We start from the raw sequence: 18813 nt of genomic DNA, 5'->3' as shown, positions 1-18813 counted from the left end.
GGCTTTGTGCATGGAGTACACACACCGAAATAGCTCGGTGGCTGTCGGAGATACGTCAAGGGATCTCAAGACCTTAGTCCAGCCACAAGTTTGTTAGAACTTGCAGCTCGCCATTATTGGTAGCATGCGAGCCCGAGGTGTATTGAAACAGTCCAAGACTCGAAACTTGCCGACCTTTGAGCCGCTGTTTTGCTGCTTTGAACTTGTTTGGCACTGACAGCCCCAAGAATTAAAAGACGTTCGCCTCAAAGCGAGTGACCCAGAGCTGAGCTGCATACTGAATGCCTCAATCTAGAGATTACCGGTATGATGGTATCTCGAATCAAGGTCAATCTTTCCATGTCACATGTTGTCGACAGCAAAGTTATCGGACCTTTGCGTGTAATGTTTGTAATGGCAGATCATTTGGCAGCATTTGTAGCCCATCCATTGGCACGGGCAGCCCTGGTAACTAGCCGGCCGCTCGAGATGGGTCTCTGATGCTTCCCCGGGGCCCTCACCGATGAGAATTCGGGCCAGAATTTGTGGGTAAGAAGTCGAAAAGACCAGGCATGATTCGACTGTTCGGCACACCAAGCGGTCTCAACCCCAGCGATTTCCCTTGCGGCTGCAGGCGGCCGTTGCAACTTGGCATATCCATGGTTGAGGGATGAGGTCTGGTGACGATCCATCCAATGGTGAGAGCCGCAAAAATTGCTTTGACCAAGTTCATGTCTGTGCGGCAAGTAGCTAGCAATCCGGGTCAGTTGTTCTGCAGTTGGGTCGGGATGCACTGACATCTCTCCACTCGCAACCAAGAAAGGGTGTGACGAGAGGAAGTAGGAATAACATCGCCCACGGGACAACATGCCTTCTCTCTTGCAGTAGGCTGGCCTTTCTGTGGCGCAAGATTGTCCTTTGGAGTGTTTGAGGACCCACCATCTATCGACCGTGTGACGGTAAAAGTACGTTGCGCGGTTGCTTCGGTCGTGGGATTTCGCAGTACCGGGCCAGGCCGGAGATAGCAAGCGTTGACCTGAAGCCTGTTGAGTTGCAATGCCTGGAACTCTGTCGTATCGACGTGCTTCACTTTTGTCATATATCTTTTCTTTCTCCAACGGGTAATTTGGAAGGGTTTCATCGGGAATTCTGAGTTTTACGGCAGAATGCCACGTTGGAGTTCAGCCACGCGAACGACGAGCGGCTTTCATGGACCGCTTGCCGTCCGTTGAGTGCGCCATCCCATGAGCAACGTCTTCAACCCATGCCCCTGTGCCCTTCCCGATGGAGGCTAAGTAGGTTGGCGGCGGGATGGTTGGAATGCCATGGCCAGGAGGTCTGGAAGCCATGCGGCTGCCGCGAAAGGGATGCGGTGACGAGATGTAGTGCATTACCGCTCGGCTCAGGAATTCAGAGGAGGCCCTGGCAGGCCAGTCAACGGATGCGTGGCAGGGGGCCGACATGGGAACTCGCACACGTCTTAGTCCAACGACAAGCTCTGTCTGTGCATCTCAACCAACAGGAATGGAACTCCTTCTCCCCCAAAGATGGCCTGCAGGACATTAAATGCAAGTCAAACAAGTCCGTGACCCGGAGCGCGCCTCTCTACTGCCGTATATTGAAGCTGTGTACTTCCAGAGACGCAGACGCAGACGCGGACGCAGTAGGCAATCCAAATCTCGAGGCTCACGTGGTCGGAAGAGGGTATCGGATCAGACGTATAAGGTAAGTGGGCAACCCAACGCAAAGGTCGAGTCGGCGTCGGTGGCGGACCAGCCATGGTAGCCGAACGATGATCAGCCAGTCGCAGAGAACCCGAATGTGACTTTGAGGGCGACGACGGGAGCTCGTGGTTGCCAGTTAATAACGCACCGTAGGGGCGGATTCTTTCGACGGAGGCGGGCAACAATATTGGCCAGATCGGCCGACCAATCCGGGCAGCGACGACACGGCTGCAGGGACAAGCCAGCGCCCACGGCGACTGAGAAGGGGGGTATTAGTCAGGCCAGCCCACAGCTTTTCAATATGATGCTTCATGCCGTATGGAAGGCCAGGCCAGCGAAGAGACAAGGTACGTCGCGTTACCCGAGAGCAGTGTGCCAAGACTTGCTGGTATACTTGACTGGCGATGGCGAGGTATGTTGTAGAACTGACCTCGTCAGCCCAAAAAGCCTTCAGGGCGAGCGACATAGAGAGAAGACAGCGCAAAATTTTTGGCACATTGCGGCTTATGTGAGGCTAACCCCCCTCCCCCCCCCGGTCCGCGCTTTTGTCAATCGTGTGGTCACTAGTCCGTATGCCCGCGTCGCCCGTTCCTTCGGAGGTTTCATTTCGGCAGAGACAGGGCACCGGGCTGCAGACTGGATGCCGGGACGGAAGAGGGTCACCGCTGGTGTGTGAGGTGTGCGTACGTGTGGTGGGTGGTGGACATTGCTGGATGGGAGGCTGCGCATTCGATGACGAAGAAAAACAGCTGCGCATGGTTGCTGTAGCAGATTTGGTCCGATTCTCAAGCCCTGTTTGGAGACGGTGCAGTGAGCCGATGGAGACTCGGGCAGGAGCTTCAGGCACACGAACCCCTTGGTGAGGGAAGCTGACGACGTTGACAACCTGTGCTGGGTTGATTCAAAGTAAAGCTTCAATGGCTGAGGTGGTAACAAGAACCCAGATACCTTTGGGCGGCTTCTGGGTGGTGTGTGTGATTGTGAGAACTCAGAAGTCTCACAGTGAGTCGCTGCCCGCATGGGTGGGTTCACAATGTCTAGGTAGTCTCCTTTTCCTGAATCCTGGGAAGCTGCGTGCGTGCCGGCCGGTTTAGATGTGTCCCCTGATTATTGAGGCTCCCCGTTGCGTGGTACGATACCGATACAGCTCCTGTTCGGCGGCCGTGGTTGCCAATAAAACCTGCCACGATCCACGGGGGAATGCCCCTTGCGGCTCGTCGTGTCGAGCTTGCCTCGCTAGAAACGCCGGACTGAATATTATGACCATTGGCACCGGGGTGGGAGGGGAATACCCAGCAAAGAGGAGAGCACCTCAGGAGCAGGAGCAGGAGCATGAGCTGGGGCCAGATGCGCCTAGAGTGCCAGGCAAAGAATAAAGAAAAATGATCAGATGCTGCTGACCTCTGGTGGTCCAGGTGAACCTAAAATCCATCATTAGCGTCGCATGAGAAAGGTCATGAGACCTGTTTGTATCCAGAAAAAGACAGACCGAACCCTGGGGGGCTGCGCCGCAGGACGGGGTCTGCTAGAGAGGTACCATTGCTAACAGTTCCCACAGCCCACTACGCTCTCCTCCTCTTTCCTCCACAAGGGACCAGCCAGCCCACTGCACCTGAGGTGAGGTGAGGTGCAAGCCCGTAGTCCGCAGGTGAGGGTTCTCTCTTCATACGGTGAGGTACGGAGTCGTGAGAGTGTCGTGAGGGTGTACGGACACGCTTACTCGTGACTCTCGAGCCGTGATGTGATTATTTCTTTCCAGAGTCAAGTCCCTTAGGTAAGTTCCATTCTTTCCTCATAAGTTTTGCATCCATAGGATGGAAGGTACCTAGGTACCGAATTTTGTTTTTGCGAGCCCCTCCTTTAGTCCTTCCCGCCGTTGAGCTCTGGCCCTGGGCTGCCATTGGATGATAGACAGCCCGCTGCTGGCGGCTGGCCTACCTACTTGTAACCTTGCCCGTCATTCTAGCACTCCGTACCGAGTGCCTAATTACGCAGGAAAGTGAAGCATGTCACATGCATCGAAAGCTTAGGTAATGATCCATTGTCGAATCCTGCCTTACAGGTTACGGATACAGCATGGCAGCAACACGCGATTATATGGAGCACGTGGACAAGGGCCCTTGAGCCAAAGTGACGGCGTGACGAGAACACATCCCAGGCCCCTTGCTGGAGTCCCAGAAAGGCGCCCGCGAGTCGTAACCACCAAATCACAATTCCCAGGCACCCCAAGTTGCCTCCAAGTTACCAGAAAAGCAGGCCAGCCGACAAAAATAGACCCGCCGTTGCTTGCTGGATCCAGTATGTTGGTCAAGAGGCTCAAGAACCCATGCGCTTCCTGGCTGCATGATTCAACAAGCTTGCCTATCCAGCCAGTATCGAGTACGGGGTGCTCCTTTCTCGACTCTCCGTACCTTACTGCGTAGTACCTCACCTTACTACGGATACTTCGTACTGCGGACTGCCATTGTTATGCTGCCGCAAACTTTGGGCGCACGTTCTACCTCGTTGAAGCCCAAGCCCCAAACCAGGGCCGGGAGCTTGGACCGTGCGATGACGTAGGAGTCTTTCATCAACATGAGGCATTCGCAACTAGACCAGCTGTCATTACCTCAATTACTGCATCGCTGTGGGCATCGTCAGGAAATAACACATCCAACTATAATTGCCCGCTTGGCATGATCGGATGTTAAAAAGAGTGACAGCGCATCTGCCCACCAAGATGGTTGTGGTGGCTTGCAGCCGTAGCGTACTAATGCCGATGTGCTCGCGACAATCAGATAGACAGACGTTGGACGAAACTAAATCTGTGTTGGCTCGACTGCGGCAACCGCCAAGTAGTTGGACGTATGAAAGCCATGCCCATCCAAAGTCAATGGCTTTGATGGCCCCTTCTGGGTCTCGCACTGCGTGCAAATCCAACCCTTGTCGATCCAGTGCGGCCATTTTGGCTGTCGTTGTCGTCCAACTTCATCGTCGACTTGTAGCTGACAACGTCGCTTGCAAGGCCCTACCTAGCGGCTCTCACATCTCGATTCCGGCAAGGGAAGCCACAGAACCAGCAGGCAGATCCTACTATGCTGTCACGGCCCAAGGGTTGACGGACCCAGGCAATAGCAACCGGTTCGTGCGATGACTCCACTTGGTTGCTCACAAAGAGCATCCGCTCATGGGGATTGGTGTCATGCTGTGCCTCCATCAACTACTGTACTGTGCTTGGCCCGTCTTGCTAATGTAGTGTTGCTGCGATACATACTTCGTGAACGACTTTGTGGTCCTGGAGAAACACCAACTTCACATTGGCGAGCTCCAGGCTCCACCCTCTCGGCCCCTCCTCAACGAGACGCGAGCCACAACCACGACTCCTGCTGGGCTCATTGCCCCGCACTTGGCCGTTTCCTCCACACATGGGAACGTCGTCATAGGACCTTTCGGACAAGTCTCTTTGGCGGGGTTGGGCCCTAGAGGGGACAAGGCAATATCCAAGGAGGAGTGGGAGGATCCAGGAGCACAGGAACCCGGAGCCACAACAAATGAAGAGTCTCCGTGGACTCTGGAGAGAGAGAAAGTTCCAAAAGTCCATATCTGGGTTTCCCTGAGACTCTTTGCCTATCCCATGGACGGTGAGATGCGCAAAATCCCTCTGCTTTCCCCTTTTCTCTCACCCCTTCTCTGCTGTTGGCCGCCCGCAGCAGGGCACGCGCCAAGGCAAGCCGCAAGCCACGGAAGCTCTGACCATTGACTAGCACCAGCTTTATCCCTTCCCATCAATCCAGGCATCCCCTCCTCATCGTAGCTCGGCGAGGTTCAACCCAGTGACTGCATCCCTGCTCTTGCATGTCCAGACGGCCGAAGAGACTGTCAGAGGCGACCAGAGCGTCCTGGACTCCATTCGAGTGCAGAACATATGCGGCGGGCGAATCCCAACATAAAAGAAAGCATGATGTGAAAACTCTTTGCCCACCCACAGCGCCGTCAGAACAGGGGACTCTGCAAATCCAGGCCATCCGCAGCATAGACTGGATTCCTGGACCTGGAATCGCTGGACACAATGCTGGCAACTAGCTACTGCCAAATTCGCCGTCAAGCTGCTCGAGATGTAGAGAACACGCATTCTAAGGTGGTATGTAGATGAGTCTGCCATCCTGCAGGTAGAAAAACCTCCATCGGCGGTCGGATGTGGCGACTATGAACTGCAAGGTTCTGCGGTTGTCTTGACGCTGTCTTGATCTTCCAAACTGGAAGCGTTGCTGTCACTTCGAGTCCAGCCGTGTCAAAGGTAACATGTCGTTTCCACGAATGGCTAACCCAGGGGAATATGTTGTTCTCTGCCTTGTTAAGAAATCTAGTTGATTCATAGTGAACATCGAATCTTCAAGCAACGAACGATCAAAACCTCTCGTGCGGCGTCTAGGAGGCGGGCAGGGCCATTGGGAGCGTGGCGGGCCACGGAAGAAATTGAAGTCAGGTTGGAAGAACCGTGCGAGTGCCTATTGGACCCTGCAGAATCGGGGCCGCTCAGCAGGTTGGTCTTGAGGCGCATTGGTAGCCGGCTACGCAAGATACTAAGGTAGTGCGTGCCTTAATCACATCGAGTTGTCGCGCGTCGTGTACTAGGATGATACACGTAGAAGACCCAGCAGGTCAGCTGGCCAAAGGTACCCGGCAGTACCCTAGCGAATGACAGCGGATTAGTGGACACGGCCCGTTTTGGTCCAAGGTACGGTAGCAAATGTGGGATGAGCAATCCTCGATGGCCGGGAAGAGAGGGGTTTGTGGCACGTACATGATGGAAGCGTTATGGCCATGATGGAGGCTGAGAAGATGAAAGGGAGTTGACTGCTTCGGTATCTCAACGGTAGATATTGAGGAAGTATCCGTAAGGTAGGCAAGCAACCTAAGGCAACACGGCAAGATAGACTCGATAGTACTTGGGGGAGGCAGGGGCAGTTGCTATCACCTCTCCTTACCTACCCTTACAGACAGTCCGACGGTGTCTCAAAGAAACTACCGGCCTATTAGGTAAGGAAAGTCTCCGTACGTGTGAGTAGGCAAGCAAAATGCTCGTTGGGTTCTTCATCCTCCACCACTAGGGCTTGTCTGCAAAAGCCGCACCGAATGTTCCATTGGGATGTTGTGAATACTCTAAAGATTGTGATGAATGTGTGGAAAAGATTCGTATCGTATTGATTCTTTTCTTTCGCTTTTTCTTGCAAATGGGAAGCCCAGTCCGAACCCAAGTTTCTCTTCAGGTAGGCACGCAGATGCATACTACCCCATGTGCCTGCGTGCGTGCCTACCTTACCTTAAGTTACTTGCTGACCACGTCGGGTACAGAGTACTTGAAGGTATAAAATCAACTAAGGGAGAACGAGTGAACGGCCATGGTATTTACTGTGCCACCTACCTTACCATGACGGAAGACACATGTGTACTTGAGGTAGGCACCATGTTAGGTGGTAGGTACCTAGCTTCCATTGAGAAGAATAAGACAGAAGAATACGTATTCAAATGTTCGTAGCTGGCTTGGAAGACCTGGACAGCTGGGAAATAGCACGGCAGGTACCTTACTGAGGCAAGCCCGGTTGACAGCTGGAGGAGCAGACAGGGAGGTACTGCGTACACATCCATTGGCTTTTTTGACTTCCGCTTGCCGAGTTTTAGCGCCTGCCTCCCCGTCTCAAAATGAGCACATGAGCAAGCCTGGTGCAGCGGGTCCTTGTCTGGAGACGACGAGGGGACGACAATGAAAGGCTAACCTGGAGCCATTCGAACTGCGTGTCCCGCCGGTGCTTGGACCCCACCTCACCAGAGCTCTGGACTCAGCCTGGACTCTACATTAGGCACTCTGTAACAAGGTAGACTCGATGGGTTTGTCAACGGAAGATATACAATAGCACAGAAGAAAAAGACATCTATTTGATCTGCTCTCTACCCGTTGTGGGCGGGCAGATTTATCGACTTGAGTTGCTGATTCTGCCGTTAGTGTTTTGCTGCGTAGCGGCACTCTTCCTGGTCGATCAAGTGTTGTCTTTCAACCTGCCTCGAGCAAAAGCAGCGTGTCGTGCGTAGATCATCTCAAGTTTGACTTGCGTCGAGACTCGACAAAACCATACCCATCTGACTCTGCAACGCAACATCCCTCAATGCCAGAGTTTGGAAGCTCTTCAGTAATGAAGTGCTGCGGTTCTCTCCCGAACCGCACGCAACCTTGAGCTACTTTCCGGCACCTTGAGCACGGCCCCTCTCTGGATCCCGGGTGGTCTGCTCCTTCGAGAACCGTAGTGTACCCTCACGTTCTCGGCGACATGTCCTGGACTACATCACTTGCTTCGACTAATAATGTCGTTTCCATTGTGTATGGACAGTTGCATGGCATTCGATATCTTACTGTCTATTCGGGTCAACGTTCAATCTCGAGTGTGGTTCAGACGATCAAGCTGGGATCTCTTGTTGCCACTTCTGGGAGCCGCTTTAGGTACTTTGTCTGTTGCTTTGTGGGATAGGCCCGACAACCTTGAGGAAGCAGTCTTGCGGGAGTCCATGGTGTTGACAAGCCTGAGAATACTCTAGTGACTTGCCTGTTTAACGTCGTTCGAACTGTCACCGTAGACACCAAATTGTGTTGTGCGTGTGCTCTGTTCAGTCATTAAATTGCGAGCAACTCAGGCACTAGGCAGTCACACTGAGAATGAGGGTATCGCGAAGAAGGCGGATGAAGAGAAGGAAGGCCGGGAACCAGAGTCCGTGCAAGATCTATCATGAGGGGCGTCTAATTGAACATAACTTGATAGTGGGCCGAGGAGAATTGTCGAACGTGAAGTTGATGGCGATGTGGTATCCTGGCAGAGTCGTACTGAGGTAGCCGCGGCAAGTAGCAATGATGAGGTAAAAGGTACTGAGACATTTTGCCATGGATGGCGACGATAGCTTCAGTTCGTTTGCCTAGGTATGCATTTTCTGATGCATTTTTATTTTATCTTTATTTCATTGATATCCCCTCCCCCTCGTGCCGTACTGAGATGTACATACTTCAGCACCCCAAGGCTCAGGTAAGGTCAGTACCTAAGTAAGGTAGGTACCTAGGCCACCCCCCTTGTCCCAGTGACTGGACTTGGGACGCACTCCGTCATTCCTCGTCCAGCTGCGCGCGCTAGTCTGCCCTGCCGTGTGGTCCGCGAGGCCTCAAGCCCAAAAGGCAAAAGACCACAGAGCAAGACCAAGACGCACAATCCACCCCGGGCTGCGGGCTGCGGGCTGCTGCCCCTCTTTCGAAGTACCTCCCTACCTCTCCCCTGCCGTGCCAGGCGTGCCAGGCGTGCCTTCCCTCGTACCTCACGGATACCTTACCTTACCTTACCTTGCCTACTTCAATCCACGTCTCCACCACCGACCACTCCTTCCCACCAACCAACCCACCTCGCGTTTCTCTAAACGGCGTGACAACATCCTCCTCCTCCCACCTCTTGGGTACCTAACCTGAACTTCACCAAACCTGAACTTCACCAAACCTCTCACCCCCCCGTGCATTGCTCTTCCTCTTCTCACCTTCAACTGGCATTTCGCCTCGACTTTCGTCGTCTCCAACATACAGATACCTCAACGCAAAGCTCCCCTCCATCAGCCACCAGCCATTACACCCATCTGTCCTCGAAACCACTTCGGTTCCAAATCTCACGATCCTTCTTCGCCGCCCGAAGAAGCACTGTCTCCCGTCTGCCCACCCGCACCGCAACCGCACCCGCACCCGCAGACCACCACCCACCCCAGCAAACCAAAGCTCCCCCAGGCAGTCATCGCCTCTGCTCCATTTCTTTCTCTTTCAACGCACCTTGCCTGTAGCCGCCGGCCGCAACTACTCTGAGAGCACCACGAGAGGAGAAAGGTTCATTCTACCATCTTTCTTGTCTTCCTACAATCCCGCCTTCGTCGACAATTTCCAGTCATTGTAAGTAATTCTTGCCTTTCTCCCTCTAGCTAGCCCTCCTCCATCCAATTCCTCTCACTTCGTGTCCCATGAGGCAGAAACAACACCATCATCACTATCCTTGAGCTTGCTTGATCCGCCTGCCCTGCCCCTCAGCGACGTACTGTGCCGTCATCACCACATTCCCCCTTCCCAGTCCACTTCCTCCTTCTTCACCACTCGCTTCCACAACGCTGGACCGCAACCCGCCGAATCTTTCCCTGTTTCTCGGCCCGTCATTAGCAGCTCACCTACACGCGAGAGAAGTGGTCTTTGCTGTGTGGTGGTGACCTTAGTTTCCGCCCAAGGTGTTTCTAGGTAAGGTAGCTGCTTCGCTCGCACTACCAGCCTGCACGTACCTGGCATTTTCCCCTCTGCCTGAGCGAAAAATCACCTCACTGCGTACTGCATGCATAGCGCAGCGCATATACACACAACACTGCCCACCCCCTCTTATCCTCTCTGTCTTGTCTGTCTTCCACGTCCTAAACCTGTCCTGTCCTGGCTTGCTCTGCCCTCCTCTTCCTCCGCTGGCTGCTACCTCACCTCTTCCAATACTTCCGCTTCTTCTGCTCCTCGCCTTGCCACCATTCGCCTTGCATCGTCGCCATCATTCATATTCCCCTGCCCTGCCATTTCCTCCCTCTCCCTGTCAAAATACCTCCCCACCCCGCACCCCTCGACCGTCCGTCCGTCATCCTCGCTCATCACTGCTCGTCGCACAACACGCTCCATACCCTGCTCCATCGTCAACCTATCAATCACCACCGACTTGTTCGAATCTTACACTGCCAGACGGGCTGCTAATCAACCAAATCATCAGCCCCCCGGAGATTGCTCAACGTCGACTTTGACACAAATCCAAAATTCCCTTAGCGGGCGAGACTGAACCGATCCCCGACGCGAATCCGCTACCGGCGCCGCTCTCAATTACAACCTGCCTCGCGACCACACCTGCATCCATTTCTTTGGCTCTCGAAGCAAGCGATTGGTTCGTCGGCTCCCTACTTCACTCTCGTGCAATCACCCTTGCACGAATCCCACGCCAGCGAAGCATAGTTCTCGTCCTCCGCTGCCCATCACGGCCCGCCTTCGAGTCTCGGATCCGTTACCCCTCACTCCTCTCGATCTCAACTTGCCCAACTTCGGCCAACAATAGCAGGGCTTTGCCGTGCTGACAACACCTTCCGAGCCATGGCGCAGAACCGCCCCGCCGCCTTCAACACTCTCAGAATGGGAGGTAAGCTACAGCCAGCTGGAAACCAATTCCTTCCATGGCCATACTAACGTGACTGCCAGAGGTTATTCGCGAAAAGGTCCAGGACGGGATCACTGGAGAGACAAGAGATCTCCAGTACACGCAATGCAAGATTGTTGGCAACGGCTCTTTTGGTGTCGTCTTCCAGACCAAGCTCTCGCCTTCAGGAGAAGATGCGGCTATCAAGCGTGTCCTCCAGGACAAGAGGTTCAAGGTTCGCCATAATATCTACCGATCATGTTTTGCTATGGCATGCTGACTTGTCCAAAGAACCGAGAACTGCAGATCATGCGGATTGTCCGGCATCCCAACATCGTACAGCTGAAGGCGTTTTACTACTCCAACGGCGAACGCGTAAGCATTGTCCTATGCCCGAACCCGAATATAAGCTGACACGACACAGAAAGATGAGGTGTATCTCAACCTTGTCCAGGAGTTCGTTCCCGAGACCGTTTACCGTGCGTCCCGTTTCTTCAACAAGATGAAGACGACAATGCCCATTCTCGAGGTTAAGCTTTACATCTACCAGCTCTTCCGCGCTCTCGCCTACATCCATTCTCAAGGCATTTGCCATCGTGATATCAAGCCTCAAAACCTTCTCCTTGATCCTACTTCAGGCATCTTGAAGCTTTGCGATTTCGGTAGCGCCAAGATCTTGGTCGAGAACGAGCCAAATGTGTCGTATATCTGCTCTCGATACTACCGTGCACCAGAACTGATTTTTGGTGCCACAAACTACACTACCAAGATTGGTGAGCTAATTGATACCGTCGGCGAACCCCTAATGCTAACATTTTATGACAGATGTATGGTCTACCGGTTGTGTTATGGCAGAACTGATGCTCGGACAACCCCTCTTCCCTGGAGAGTCAGGCATTGATCAATTAGTCGAGATCATCAAGGTCCTGGGCACTCCAACACGAGAGCAGATTCGCACCATGAACCCTAACTACATGGAACACAAATTCCCACAGATCAAGCCGCACCCCTTCGCTAAGGTCTTTAGGAAGGCAGATGCGAACGCTATCGACTTGATCGCGCGCCTTCTTGAGTACACCCCTACCGAGAGACAAGCGGCTGTGGAAGCCATGGTTCATCCTTTCTTTGATGAGCTGAGAGACCCGAGCACGAGATTGCCCGACTCTCGTCATCAAAGCGGCGAGATTCGGGATCTGCCACCTCTTTTCGACTTCACTCGACATGGTCAGTATTCTACTCCGATTACGTCCGCTTCGTAATTTCTGACAACTTTGCTAGAACTATCGATTGCCCCGAACCTGAACCACCAGTTGGTGCCCGCGCACATCAAGCCCGTACTCGCAGGAAGAGGATTGGACATTGACAACTTTACTCCGATCCCAAAGGCCGACATGATGGCCAAATTGGATTGAGCCAGCCGAAGACTTGTCCAGGAACTCAGCGCACTCGTGGATCGTTCCCGACTTATCTCGGCTGCAAGCCTATCGTTCGACCAGCGCACACCGAGATGGAGTTCTTGCATGAAATGTAGGGGCATCGGCCTCGACCGGACGATGGACCAAATGACGATGAGATGTTACACGTGCGATGACGACTTGAAGCTGGACTGCATCGAATGCTCAAAGCGCAAAGGCTTACTGGCGAGGATTTGCGAGGTATCTTGTGCTTCGTCAAGTGTCAGCCCTTCCACTACAGTGTAGAGGAGGCACGGCAAGAACTGGGCTATTGGGGTACGCCTACGGATTCCGCAATACATGACCACCTTTTCATAGGAGGCTGTATTGCTGCGTATTGCGAAAGAGGCCATTCTGGACTATATCACGATACAGGATTCTGAATGGCTTTCAATTTGTTCTTCACCTTATTATCGAAAACGCTTCAGGACGCTTTGGCAAACGATTGTCTGGACGGCTCAGCCTCACCTTTCTTCGTCTTCTCGTCACTCAGTATGGTCTGGCAAGACTTCCTCAATTATCAGAACTCGGGAGTGCAGGGAAGATACTACGTACGATTGTGGGGTTAAATCATCTCATGGTTGCTGGTAGAGAAAGGAGGAAGCTCTGGAGTCGGGATGCCCTCTCCTGTTGGTTGGGAGACGTGGGCGGTAGGTCTGGATTGGTATTAGGCATGATTCCGAGGAAAAGATTTTAGCTTTCTCTGTTTATTTATGGCAACGCAACGACGGCGAGCCAAGGAGGTCAATTAAAAGGGTCGGGACTGGCTACTTTGCTCAGACATTGGGAAAGGCTGCTATTATGAATTTGGCTCGGAGTGGCCTAGCAGAACAACTGTCAGGCAATCGACTCTATTCTTCATTCTGGGCTCATGGCTGGTATTGTTTCACACTTGTTTGCATGTGATGATGTATTATTCTCGACCGCCGAAAGTAGAAACTTGAAGCCAAGAGACCATTTAGCGAGGTCGGGTGTACAGAGAGGTATTCACACAACGTGAGGATACGAGTGAGGTACCTAGCTATGGCTCTAGCGGGAACCTGGGTGTGTCCTGTATCTGTGTGGTTCTGCCTCAGGCCAAAACGCAACGTCTGGTGGCAGGCAGGGGCTCACTGGGGCCAATGGACACGCACCTGCCTTAGTACCTGAACTCACAGTTGCTAGCAGGGGAAGCTCGCGTCTTTCCTCCGTCACTTTTCGATGGATCCTGCCTCGAGGCTACGTGCAACTGAAAGATCTCGTCCCCGGTTTACCAATTGGCCTTCTCACACACACCATCACCATATCTAACCTTGCCCAATCATCAAATACGCAGCTGGTTGATATGGGCGACTACGAGAGAAGACGTTATCATGGTGGCGGTGGCGGCGGTGGAGGCTACAACAACAGGAAGAGAAGGTATCGAGGTGAGCCTTTCTCCCCATTGTGCACCTTGTCTCTGTTTCAGCGCAATCTCGCCAACTGACTCTGGCTACGACAGACGACGACGATAACGATCACCGACAGTCGCGACGAAGGATCGATACTGCGCCCCTTCCTGTGAGAGTGCGAAGACAGCTCCTCTCTCTCGCCGAATCCCCGCTGCGACGCTGGCATGAAGAGGTCCAAGGCATCGCGCACGTCGTCGCCGAAAACGCAGAGGACGCCGAACTCCGCGAGAGCTTCGTCAGTCTCGTCTTACAGCTTTCGCTAGAGCAACCGCTCAAGACACCGTTCGTCGCTGGTGTGGTTCTTCTCGTGAACACGCTGAAGCCCGAGATTGTGGATGAGGTTCTCACCAAGCTGAGCGTCGCGACTCAAGAGAAGATCCAAGCGGGTGAATGGAGAGATGTGAAGCTCTATCTCAAGTTGCTTGCGTGCCTACAAAGCTCTTTGGATGGCGAGGGAATTTTCCCCGTCCTCGAGGAGCTATTTGGCCGAGCGGTAGACTTGCAAACCGCGAGCTCTGATGACGTAGATATCCTTTGTCCTTCGCTATGTTTACCCAAGTTGCTAACATCCTAGTAGACCATTGGCACCGAGCTTGTGAAGATTATTCTTCTCACGATTCCGTACATCATGTCAGCAACGCCCGATCAGTGGCTCCAAAAAGCCGCCGACCTGATGGACAAGACCGAAATCATTGCCTCGGAGCCTCACGCCCTGCAAGTTCTGATCGATCCGTACCTCGCCGAGAAGCAAGACCAGCCTACCGGGTCCATGAGCTTCATCGGCATGCTACAAAAGCAACTGCAGCATGAAGCGGCCAACGGCTGGGAGCTATCTTGCCTGCCTAGGCCCTGGAAGCTGCCCCTAGAGGAGATCGAAGCACAAGAGAAGCTGGATAATGCTACAAAGCATACCCTCCCCACCATCACAGTACCCGAGAAGATTGTCGCTGGATCAAGACCGCTATTCCCTGAAGTCTACTATTCGGTTTATAGCACTCAGGACGTCGAGTCTGTCCCGCCTGTCACGGATATTGCCGCGTCGCTGGTCAGAGATGGCCTGGTTGATACGATTAACATTCTCGACTTCAACCGCAACGTTACTGCGCGGTATCTTATTGACCTAGATTGCTACTTCTCAGACTCAACTTTCGTCAAGCGTGCAACCCCCTTTGACAGACTTCGGGACGTCGAAACTGGCCGCTCAACGTGGAAGCCCGAGGATGTAGCTGTAGATGCCGTGTTTTCACAACTCTTCCAGCTTCCACTTCCGGAACACAAGCTTGTTTACTACCACTCAGTCCTGACCGAGGCCTGCAAGATTGCGCCTGCGGCAATTGCTCCCAGCTTGGGTCGAGCAATCCGGCACATGTACCGCAACTCTAGCCGAATCGACCTGGAGCTCTCTCAGAGGTTTGTTGACTGGTTCTCGCATCACTTGAGCAACTTTGGCTTCACCTGGAAGTGGACGGAGTGGGTTGATGACGTGTATCTGCCTGACCTTCACCCTCAGAAGGCATTCATTATTGGCGCTCTCGACAAGGAGATCCGGCTCAGTTTCGCTCAACGTATCAAGGGCACACTGCCCGAGCCATACCAATCACTGATTGGGCCCGAGAAGGAAAAGGATGTTCCAGACTTCAAGTTTAGTGATGAGAGTAAGTGACGAGCTGCGATTAGCGAGAAGTTTAGTAGACTGACAGATACGATAGGTACGCCCTTTTCTGCAGAGGGTCGCGAGATCGCTGCTCTGCTGAGACGCAAAGCACCTGACGAAGAGTTCCAGCCGATTATCGAACGGATCCACTCACTTGCGATAGAGCGCAGTCTGGATCCTTTGGTGACGAGCACCGATGTCTTTGTCACAGCCGTGTGCTGGGTCGGGTCCAAGTCGCTCAGTCACGTACTCGCGTGCATTGAGCGCACCAAGGATCGTCTGCTCGACGTTGGCGCGGCATCCGAGGCGGCTAAGTCCCAAATCATTACTGCAGTCATGTCGTACTGGGCGGCGCAACCCGGTGTTGCCATTTCCATCGTCGAAAAGCTTTTGAACTACTCGATCCTTTTGCCCATTTCGGTCATTGAGTGGGCTCTCTCCGGAGGCAGCCACGTGCAAGGACAATCTTCGGGCGATTCTTTGGCGCAGCCTCACGTCTTTGAGCTGGTGTTTGGTACCGTGTCCAAGGTGACTGGCCGCGTCAGACAACTTCTGACCAAGGAGGCCGAGGCCGACGAGGATTTGAAGGAGAGAGACACCAAGGCGATGCGCGATCTCTTCAAAGCGATGGAGGATGCGCTAGTTAGCTGGGCTTCAGGCAGCAAGGACGAGATGATGGAGGAGATGGACGGAGCCGGTCAACGCGATGCCCTGCTTCGCCGCTGGGGTGAGCGTTGGCTAAGGGTGTTCCGCCGGAGGTCCGCCATTGAGGAGGCCTTCATTTTAGAGGCGAGCAAGGAGCAAGTTGCTCTTGACAACGCCGTCTGAGTCAGCCTGGCTGATACTGACACGACGGGCGTTGTCCTTCGTTTTTCAGGCAGCGTGCCTTCAGTATGTATGATTACTTGAAAATGGTTCATGGGTTGGCAATGGACCAGGCGAAAGCCCTGGTGGATATGAGATCAAGGATTCCGATCTCGACAAGGTAGCTCAAAACAGGCACAGATTCTTTCCTAAGCAATTTAGTATACAATGGTGGTTTCAGTAGCCGAATGAGTGACCTGGACAGCGGAAAAGGCCATTAACGTCATCGGTCCAACTTGTGTTTGATTGTGATAGCGGACAAGCCCGTTGCGCAGGGTAGTAAGTCGGTCCCTTGTGACTTGATACTGAGTACGTCCTCAAGCCCCTGTGCGGAAGTCAGCGGATGCGGGGCATTGTTCAGCCTGCTGGCCCTAGCGTTGGTCCCTTTTTTGCGCTGGAGCCATGATTGGATATGCCTAGCTCGGCGGGGTGGAAGTCTCCTGCAAGGCTGACATCAAGCTTGGGGACAGGAAAAAAAAAAATTGGAAATGCCCCGTCTATCAACCACCGAACTCCAACATACGGGAAACCAATCGAAGCCACTCTCGCTGCCCTCGGACTATTACTTTATCACAGGGTATAAAGCAACCAAACTGTCCGGTATTTACGAATATCAGGTTCAATTTCGATTCTCACTCGGAAGCTTTGAGCCAATCGCAACAAGAAAGATTTCAGACCCTCTTCGCAATGGAGTCCTCAGTGGCCCAGGTGAAGGTGAACTTCACGACAACGCATGAGGATTTGCAGTTGGACGAGAGCAAGAGGCAGTTGATTGTGCCCGCAGGTATGCATGCCCGACCGGATATTCCAACCTACTGGCTTCCCACAGACTCTGACCTTGTACAACTCATCTATAGACATCAAGCGATATGGCCTCTCAAGGATATTGAACTCCGAGTCCATGCTCAACACCTCCTCCCCCGTGCCTCTCGACTTCCTCGTCAACGGAACCTACCTACGAACCACGATCGAAGAATACCTCAAGGAGAATGGCCTCTCCTTCGAGACGACGCTCACGTTGCAGTACGTCCGCAGTCTGCTGCCCCCCGTCTACGAGGCATCCTTTGAGCACGACGACTGGGTCGCCGCCGTCGACGTACTCTCCGCCACCTCGGCCGCGGGCCGCTGGTCCGGCGACGCCCTCGCCCACGGCCAAGACCGCATCCTCTCCGCCGGCTACGACGGCCTCGTCCGCATCTGGGACGGCTCCGGCCAGTGCCTCGCGACCTCCCCCTCGGCCCGCGCCGGTGGCCACGCCAAGCTCCTGACGGACGCCAAATTCCTCTCGTCGACGCAGATCGCCTCCGTCGGCCTGGACCAGAAGGTCGTCGTCTGGAAGTACGCCGAGTCGGCCGACCGCTTCTCGGGCGAGCTCAAGCCCACGCTCGAGCTCCACGGCCACAAGAAGATGATCAACTCGCTCGCCGTCCACGGCGCCTCCAAGAAGATGCTCACCGCCTCCGCCGACGGCCGCGTCGGCCTCTGGCTGGCCTCGAAAAAGGGCAGCCCGGACGTCGACGCCGACGACATCCCCGCCACCCACGCCAGCAGCGTCAAGCGCGCCAAGCTCTCCAACTCGTCCGTCACCGTCCCGCAAAAGGGCGCCCTGGCCATGATCCAGGCCCACGCCGCCGACGCCTCCGTCACGGGCGCCGCCTTCCACCCCACCGACGCCACCGTCGCCTACTCCGTATCGGCGGACCACACCCTCCGCACCCTCGACCTCACCACCGCCTCCGTCGTCTCCACCCTCACCACCCTCCACCCGCTCCTCTGCCTCGCGCCCATGCCGCGCAACTCCTCCCTCGTGGCCGCCGGCTCCTCGGCCCGCCACGTCACCCTCCTCGACCCCCGCGCCTCGGCGTCCGCCACCTCGGTCCTCACCCTCCGCGGCCACGCCAACATGGTCTCGGCGCTCGCGCCCTCCCCGGACAACGACTACAGCCTGGCGTCGGCGTCGCACGACGGCACCGTCAAGATCTGGGATCTGCGGAGCGTGCGGCCCGCGACAAAGGACGAGGGCGGCGGCAGCGTCAGCGAGGCCGTCTACTCCATCGGTCGGGAGTGGCTCAAGGGCAAGAAGGCGCCCGCCGGCGGCGAGGGCGTCAAGGTGTTTGGCCTCGCGTGGGACCAGACGTGGGGTCTGGTCAGCGGTGGCGAGGACAAGAAGGTGCAGATCAACAGGGGGAGAGATCTCGTTGCTTCTTCGTGAGAGGATTGGTGATGGATGGTGCTGGGGTGCTGCGAGTCTGAGTGGCGGGATGTATGGGTGAAATGTATGAGAGAGATGGAAGGACGAGAAAAGGTGGATGCGGAAGAATTACGAATTGTGTGCCTGTGTTTTCGTGTACATGTGGTTGGGAAAAGTTTGCTGGCATTGAAAAAGCTATAGACTACAAGAATAATACCCCCCCAAAATTTCATAAAGACTTGCAGGGTGTCATTTCTCCCAGATTTCGGTGATGAATCGGAAACGACAACTCTGGTGTGTGTGTCGTAGCCAAGCAG

General features: G+C 54.3%; 2 protein-coding genes across 2 annotated transcripts; one reads left to right on the top strand and one right to left on the bottom strand.

Moving 5' to 3' along the window:
• Positions 1-93: 93 nt before the first annotated feature.
• On the bottom strand, positions 94-8615 carry CLUP02_07980 (uncharacterized protein; the record flags this gene model as incomplete). The annotated part of the gene is made up of 37 exons (XM_049286972.1): positions 94-202; positions 260-277; positions 347-373; positions 501-729; positions 788-1128; positions 1195-1481; positions 1559-1931; positions 1994-2128; positions 2329-2664; positions 2705-2765; positions 2838-2953; positions 3015-3124; positions 3193-3228; positions 3292-3315; positions 3373-3454; positions 3764-4064; positions 4156-4266; positions 4454-4668; positions 4729-4772; positions 4807-4902; positions 4957-5309; positions 5366-5460; positions 5513-5886; positions 5958-6032; positions 6088-6231; positions 6291-6313; positions 6401-6653; positions 6742-6789; positions 7113-7454; positions 7510-7534; positions 7601-7712; positions 7790-7916; positions 7997-8018; positions 8092-8115; positions 8217-8269; positions 8387-8456; positions 8518-8615. 37 exons carry the CDS (start codon positions 8613-8615, stop codon positions 94-96), a joined length of 5289 nt encoding a protein of 1762 aa, XP_049144115.1.
• A 107-nt stretch (positions 8616-8722) lies between these two features.
• Positions 8723-18517, top strand: CLUP02_07979 (uncharacterized protein; the record flags this gene model as incomplete). Its single annotated transcript, XM_049286971.1, has 29 exons — positions 8723-8752; positions 8845-9170; positions 9295-9648; positions 9754-9944; positions 10015-10509; positions 10543-10773; positions 10829-10906; positions 10966-11138; positions 11195-11278; positions 11328-11676; positions 11729-12127; positions 12182-12237; positions 12337-12597; positions 12676-12754; positions 12820-12890; positions 12949-13000; positions 13138-13235; positions 13294-13340; positions 13434-13451; positions 13522-13763; positions 13838-14310; positions 14365-15442; positions 15497-16263; positions 16323-16391; positions 16519-16545; positions 16616-16681; positions 16776-16922; positions 16981-17089; positions 17163-18517. The coding sequence occupies 29 exons, from the start codon at positions 8723-8725 to the stop codon at positions 18515-18517; spliced, it is 7725 nt and encodes a 2574-aa protein (XP_049144114.1).
• Positions 18518-18813: the final 296 nt, after the last annotated feature.

The sequence above is a fragment of the Colletotrichum lupini genome, chromosome 4 (genome assembly GCF_023278565.1).
Source record: "Colletotrichum lupini chromosome 4, complete sequence".
Taxonomy (NCBI): Eukaryota; Fungi; Ascomycota; class Sordariomycetes; order Glomerellales; family Glomerellaceae; genus Colletotrichum; species Colletotrichum lupini.
This window is presented reverse-complemented; position numbering and strand designations above follow the sequence as displayed.